We start from the raw sequence: 8,197 nt of genomic DNA, 5'->3' as shown, positions 1-8,197 counted from the left end.
AAGCAAGAACACTTTCTCCTGCGCCTCTGATTACTGGTTCTTATTTTATACCTCTTCAGAAAGCTCTGGAGGAACACCTATTTGTTCAGCCTAAAACTCCCACAAGAGTCCACTGATCGCTTGCTGTGTGGCAAATGCAAACACATGGCATATTTGAGAATCTCATTATTCTTCATACCTTTCTGTGCCCATTTTCCTAATTTGAAAAAAATGCAGGTGAAATTGTGTCCCTGGGTTTAGGGCCATAATACCAGAATGTCTTCTGCCTTGGCCAACAATGAAACAGGTGAGGATCTGTTTCTTGAAATCTGATTCAAGAAACAAAGAATCAAGAAGTTAACCTCACTGACTGATTAGGGCTCCCTGCCCAGTCTGTGGTGTGGGATTTCACTTTAATGAAATTTACATGACTCTTGACTAGAATGTGAATGAAGATTAACCACAAATTTCACCAGAAAACAATTTTATAGACCATTAGATAAATTTAAGTTTTAACTTGGAGCCATGTTTTCAGAAATGCATCTCAAACCCCAACAAATCGTCCTTGATTTATAAATAAAAGTGAAGTTTTATCAGCATGTGTTTATCCAACAATTAGAGCATTATTAATCACTTTGGATGTTGACCAAGAATTAACACACTACAATCAGGAATTCAGAACATTTATTGCAAGAGCTGAATAATTGTAAATAACGTAGAACTGGCAAAGCAGTAACAAGGATAATTGTTTAGATATTTATTCTGTCAAAGTCATCAAACACCCCTCACAAACCGACAAAAATGTACTTCAATAAGCAATGCACCCCTACCCATTATTTTCCATTATATGTGGAAAAATGTGAACTGCTATTTACAAAGTAATTGTATTTTTGGTAAGAACAAATTAACTATCAGATTAGCAAACCTTTTTTTTAAAGTTTTTTGTTTTATTTATTTTTTTTACTTTTAAACTGATGGTGAACCGTGGCATTAAGATAACTTTCACTTCTTTCAATAAAGACATTTTGTTGCATGCTATTTATTTGTTTAAATCATCTGTCATGCCTTAACAAAAACCTCCTAAGAATGTTCAAATTTGGATTTGTTTGCACGTGCAACTGAGATCTTATTAACATTAATTGTCACTGTGTTGGTTTGACCTAAGTGACAAAATGCTGGTACCTGCCAGGCATTGACCAACTATGATAACAAACAGTTAAACAGCAATAATTAGAGATTTATCCCTTTATTTCCCCCAACTACCCTACCTGGAGAATGTTCTGTTACATCATGAAGGCACAACACATTAAATATTTTGTGGCTATGGTCTAATAACACTTGTGTTACAACAACAGTATTGTATATGAGGATCAACACAAACTCTGTCATTTCAACAAAGTTGTAGACACACATTTGCCAAATTGAAACTATTTTTGAATAGTGATTTTTCTTCAATATATGCTAATTTTGATACATTAGTTTTGAATGAGTGACAAGTACAGAATATTATATCACTTTTGACGGATAACACTTTCCCATTACTTTCTCACTTAATAGTACTAATAAAGTGGTTTTTGCTTTTGCCTACTTTGAAAATAAGGATATAAAAAAAAGGTTCTGAATTTCCAAGCTTTTGCAGAACTCCTCTTTTTTTTTGTATAAAGTTCTTAGTTTTTCCTTTCATCTTTATTCTTTTACAGAATTCTGACATTATAAGGTACCATTGAAGAAATCAGATTTCAGAACCTTTTCTTAAACACAAGTGTTTAAGATTCTTTGAACGATGTGTGTCAAGACAGACTACTAACGCAGAAACACCTCACTAAAAGAAACAACAAAAATAACAATAAAGAGGTAAATTGAATAAAAAGGGAAAGAAGCAACCATAAACACAGAATTATGCTACAACATTTTTAGGTGAACGCTATAAGTACACAAAAGTTGTTAATAATAACTTGCTTCTATTTACAAATACTTTAACACTGATTGACTTACAAGTGTTCACTAACGTTGTTAACAGCACAATAGGTTTAATGCTTATCTTTTTTAAGTTTTGTTTGAAGTATAATGTCAAGTATAGCGGTCCCAGAATAAATCAATGACAAAAAAAGCACAATTTTCTAAAGATATGTTTGTCAGTCACTCTAATCCATGGAACTTTCTTACTCTCCAAATGCATATTCTATTGTTCATAGCAGCAGTCCAGGGTCAAAATAAAATGCAATAATAAAAATAAATTGCACAATGGAGAGATCTCTGGAGAGTTTAATCAATTCTAGTAAACAAGATCACATGGCTAGTAGAGCTATCTTCTCTCTTAAGTTGTAAAACATTTTCTCCTCCATAGTGCTAACACAAAGTTATGGATATCCCTGCTATAAGGGGCATAGTTGTAGAGATCTATTGAATACATAAAGCTCTGACACACACGGTATTAGCATGTCTATTTAGATTAAGGTTATTAGGTCCCATATATCCTTATCTTAGAGTTGGTGCTCCTTAGGACTCTCGATTGCACCTCCTGCTTGCTTGTAAGACTTCAGATTTGCCAGAGGAATGTCTGTCATGTGGCTTCCATTGTTGAAATGGCCTTCGTTGGAGCCAAACTGCTTACGGTCATTGAACTGGTTCCTGTTGCTATCTTCTTTCCAGGCTCTGGTCAGAGTGTGCCCATTCACAAGCTTGTCTTTCTTGACCCATTCTTTCTGGGGTGCAAAGGTTGAGAGAGGAGATTTCGGGTGTTGATATGGACCCAAGCCAGGAGGCATCCAGCAGTTATCAGAATGACCCAAAACCAAGCATTCTTGAGTGCACATCTCTGTTGCCTCAGCTAATCCTCGGGGACCCAGAGGCCCATCTGTAGAAGACAAGATACAGAGAATGTTAAGAAAGGAGGTGGTTAGAATCGTCATTTAAAATGATCTCTTTAGAGAAAAAGTATAATAGGGTTATCACATTTTTTTCATGAAATTATATCAAGTGATCCAGCCTTGGCAACTAATTGAGACCCTGTTTCAAAAAAAAAAAAAAAGAAAGAAGAAAGAAAGAAAGAAAAAAGAAAAGAGAAAGAAAGGAAAGAAAAGAATAAAAGGGCTAGCACTGTAGCTTAGTGGTAGCATGGTCCTGGATTCAATCCCTAGCACCACATACATAGTACCACATATGCAAAGATTAATGGAGAAGCAATCAAATTCGTCCAATGGAGGAAAGACTTATTTTTTTCTTCCTTTAGTCTTTGTTTATAGATAGAAACAAAACTAGTTATCTCAATAGACAAACAGACCAAAAGATACATTTGGTTAAATAAGAATAACCATTTTCAATCAATCTTTCCATGACATAGGAATGATCACTGATCTATCTTAAAAGAGCTCTCAGAGAAAAAATTTAAATCTTAAAAAATTATGAAAAGTAGAAAAAATTATTTGAAAAACTGAATATGCAAATTCTATAACTGCACAAATACAAGAAGCAAACCCTAGTACTTGAAACATCATTGAAAATGAATATTCTAAACATCTATATAAATATTGTTTTTTTCTATGTAGGCACTTATTTTATTCTAGTTGAAATCAAATGAAACTATTTTTACAACTATTTTTTAAAAACTAAATATTTATTTTTAAGGAATATTCTAATTAAATTATCATACTAAAAGTCACACCAGGTCTACTGAAGCATTCTGAAAACAGATTAAATTAAGAAAACTTTTGCACCCAAAGACAATATTTGGGTCCTCTAATTTCCGTATTCCTAAAGTACAAAACTGAAGGAAAATTATTAATTGAATTACATGGAATCTAACATTCATGGGGAAAAATCATGATAGGATTTTTCTTTTGTTTCATTATTTTCACTAGCAGGTAATCCAGAATAACTTTAAAATCAGAATTTCAAAGACAAACACTTCCAAATGTGAAAAGAAGAAATAAGTCCTTCACTGAAAATAACAGTCAAATGGTTAAGGAATACATTGGGTTTTTTGTGTTTGTGTGTGTGTTTTTTCCCCCTTGATTAAACAGTCAAGTGATAAGTGATAGCTTGGAAATTAGGAATTGATTTTATGAATAAGGTTAAGTGAGTAGGCAAGAAAGCCTCAGCTATAAAGCATTTTCGAAAGCAGAGTCATCAGAAAAAAGAAAAAAAGATGTAGACAAAAACACACCTGCAAGTTTACCTACATGAAAATTAAAATAACTGAAAAATAATTGGAATGAAAGTCTCTGCTAAAATCTACATTATCACAACTAATACTTCTAAATGTCCAATAATTGTGAGCTTTTTATGTTTACATCAACTTGCCTTAACAAAATCCTAATTATTTCTTACATATGAAGAAAGATCTGCTGAGATAGGCAATAGCTGAGACAACAATCTAGTCAGTATCAGAACAGACATCAGATGCAAGAGTGATGTGGCTAAAATGCACTATTTCATACAATTTCAAATTTGAGGCAGTTCTTTGGATCTAAAAGACTGTTCTTGAGGATAACTGTAAAATTCCTTTCCATATGACCTGTATTCCCAGTCTCTCAAAAGCAAACAGCTTTATTTTATTTAAACACACATTCATTACTCTAAACCATTTGTCTCCAAAACCTCCAATGATGACCTATTTCCTTGGATATTTAATTTAAATTTCTCTATGAGCCTTTTTTGCCCTTTATTAATCTGACCACACTTTAAAGGTTCAAACTAATTCCTTGCTGGTTGGTTGGTGTTGGTGTACCTAGTAACTCTCATCCACAAAGCTAACACATTTTTCTCAAACCAATTCATACTCCTTGCTTTAGGATCTCAGGTTTAGGAGAAGCTTTTTGTCTGGCCTGTTGTCTTTTAATTACTGACTCCTTCAAGGGTCAGCCTCTGTCCCACATACCACAAGCAAGCTCTCATAACTGTCTGATCCATGTGTCATAGATACTTTAAACATTTGCACAGCTCTTTCCTTTATTGAGGAATAATAAATTTCCTCATGGACCTCCTTCAATTCTTGCTGCATTGCCATTTTTGTCTTTGGGGAAAGATTCTGAACATTTACAAGTTTTTAATTTAGTTTTCTCCCAACTAGATTGAAAATTCATTGATGGAAAAGAAACTGACCTATCAGTCTTCTGATTCCCTCATACTGCTGAGCAATAGTGATGATCTATGAACAATGCTAATTGTTAATTAAAATTTTATGAGGTTGAAAATGTTCTGAGAATTAATAAAGATATCCCCCTGCTTAAAGGCAGAGCTTAAGTAATTATAATAGAAGATGCTGATTTCACAAAGCTCACACCAAAAGCTCTTCAACAGCAAAATCTTTTGGTTATCAGTACTTTGTGACAGTTAATAAATGAATTATTTAACTTCTGTTAGATGTATTTACTCCTTTCAGATTTCAACAGAGATGAAGTAGTTAATCATCAATTTGATGTACAACAAGTCTTAAAGACTTTATAAAGCAAACATTTATTTTTCCAATATCATTAATGTTCATCTTATCTATCTCCAAAGGTGGGTTGGGAATTTTCAGCAACCTCAGAAATATCAAAGAATCATTTTTTTTTTAAATTAAACTCTGGGAAAAAAAAGAAAGAAAATATGCACAGTTATTTTTAAATTAACTTTATTCAATATACACAATCATCTTATTAAATTAAGACATATTACCCAAGAATTGAGAATGAGATCTTTGAGCATCTGTATTTGCAGACCTTAAGTTGACACAATGAGAGACACATTTTGATAGAGTATTTATATTTTTTCTCTCAAAAAGAGCAACATTAATTATCCCACAAAAATCTACTGTACGTACTCTGTAGACTAGCATTGGAAAGAGGACCAGGAATATAGCAGATAACAGAAGTCTACACTGTTCATGGAACTGCAGTCTAACCTTGGAAACAATTGACTTAAGAGCCATAAAAAGAGAGGGAAGCACAAGGCATCATTGATTCAGGCAGACTCTTATTTCTACAAGGTAAAAGACCAATACATATTGTACCAAGTTATATCATTTCTTCCATTTCCTTAAAAAGCTTCTTGAAGATAATTGATAAATGAAGACATTTATAATTAAAGTTTTGTGTGCTGTGCAAAATCATTAACTGGCAAAAAAAAAATGAGTTTCTGCCATTAAATAGCATTTATTGCTCTTTGAGAAATATGTTTTTCATGATTCACTCTTATAAATGAATCTGAAGGAATTTGATAATGTCTGTAAATAAGATTATAGAAGTTTAGTATATTATTTGGTAAATCTTTAAAATAGCTAACACTTGTATGTAAAATTTAGATTCATCCATAGGCCAGACACGCAATTGCATTTCATAGATGAAAGTAAAAAATTTATGTTACAGTTCCAAACTGGAGAAGCCTTCCAGGAAGAGCCACACAAGCATTGCACCTGGAAACAAAGCACTAAGCTGGAAATCTCAGGGACAACTTATTCATGAATCACAAGCAGAGTGATTCAGGGCTCTCTTTGCATACACTAGTTTGAATAATTTCTCAGGTACCAGGTAAATAAGCTATCTCAAATTATCCAGTACCTGTCCCTTGGCTGGTTAGGGTGGATGCTCAATGACCCATTAACATGAAAGATCTAGAAGGGAAGTGCTGGTTTCCAATTCATTTCTCTCATGTTTAGAACGATGGAAATTTTTTAATATATTTTTTAAAATATTTATTTATTTTTTCTTAGTTGTTGTTGACACAATATCTACATTTTATTTATTTATTTTTATGTGGTGCTGAGGATTGAACCCAGGGCCTTGCATGCACTGGGTGAGCGCTCTACTGCTGAGCCACAAACCAAGTCCAAAACCATGAAAATTTCTGTGCTCCCAGAAAGAAAAGAAGCATTCTGTTATGGGTTATTAACATTTTGCTATGGATTATTAACATTTCTCAGTTTATGAATGAAAATAAACTGTGATTCTCCATCATATATATAACATTAAACTATTAGGGAATTTTTGCTAGTATTATAGTATACATTAAATTAAAATTCTTTATCTTTTACACATTTTTGTTATAACTATAAATAATTGTCCTAAATGATGAGCAATTATATTAGCTTTTATTCATACATTCTCTCAACAAATATTCATTGAAATCTGACATATATATATATATATATACACACACATACACACACACACACACACACACACACACACACACACATATATATATATATATATATATATATATATATATATTACACTGCTGGATTAATAGGTGTCTTGAGGTTTTACACATCTGCATAGGAGTGTTTGTATATGTGTACATGAATATATGTGTTTTCTATATTGTTTCTCTAGTTTCTCTTAAACTTTATGAAGTCTGGTTATGTTACATTATGCAATAATGTTTATAATTCTGGTTAAGATTCCAAACGGCTTACACATATAATTTAATCATTATTCTAAATTCTTTCCTTAAAAATAAAATAATTAAATTCTCCCAGCATGATGTTTTTAACACGAAAATATTACTTTTTAAAAAGTGAAATTATTTGTTTCTCTTCACATTCTTCAGTTTGAGTTTAGTTCTTTGTTTTGAAACATTTGTATAAAGATGTAAGTGCTGATAAAACTATGTAAGACATTTCTTTCTGCCTTTAAAATTTGAAAACAAAAATAAAGTATATGATAAAAAGATCTTGAAGTTGTCTTGGCATTTTATATTTATATCAGGTGTCAAATACTCCTCACTCCATCTTTACACAAGTCACCTTCTCACTCAAAAACAAAAAATATTTTCCAAAAGTTTAGCAATTAACCACTGTCAGAAAACTGCCTTCATTACTGGATTCTACAGCTACAGGCTTAAAATGTGAAACAACCCAAGTTAGTGGAAGTCCAGCCAGACTTTAGTGGAAAGATAAGTGAGTGGTCCTTGGTCTCATTTTATTATACCCAGAAGCAGAACTATTACTCCATTGATTAACTCACTGCTGTAATTAACAAGTAGCTTCTGGCTTGTTGACCAGCAGTTTTTCAGTCTGATTATTTGAAACCTTTTAACTCTAAAACTTGAAACTGGTATAAAAATAAAATCCTCAGACTGTTTTATATTCCTGATTAGTTTTTATATAATAAAAAGTTTTTGCCTCTTAATAAATTTTCTCTCATTTTTGTCTTTTCTGGGGATCAAACTCAGGGCTTCACACATAATAGCAAGTTCTCTACTACTAATCTATATCCATAAACCAATGAATTAGAAT

At 32.3% G+C, this 8,197-nt stretch overlaps 1 protein-coding gene across 3 annotated transcripts in view; it reads right to left on the bottom strand.

Annotated features, from left to right (window-relative positions):
* Positions 1-2,462: 2,462 nt before the first annotated feature.
* Positions 2,463-8,197, bottom strand: part of Pcdh9 (protocadherin 9) — an 841,483-nt gene continuing 835,748 nt past the window's right edge. For all 3 annotated transcript variants that reach the window (XM_076872549.1, XM_076872550.1, XM_076872551.1), the window contains one exon: positions 2,463-2,836. In XM_076872549.1, the coding sequence (XP_076728664.1) occupies positions 2,463-2,836 (374 nt within the window). The remainder of the gene's footprint in view (positions 2,837-8,197) is intronic.

The sequence above is a fragment of the Callospermophilus lateralis genome, chromosome 12 (assembly GCF_048772815.1).
Source record: "Callospermophilus lateralis isolate mCalLat2 chromosome 12, mCalLat2.hap1, whole genome shotgun sequence".
Taxonomy (NCBI): Eukaryota; Metazoa; Chordata; class Mammalia; order Rodentia; family Sciuridae; genus Callospermophilus; species Callospermophilus lateralis.
This window is presented reverse-complemented; position numbering and strand designations above follow the sequence as displayed.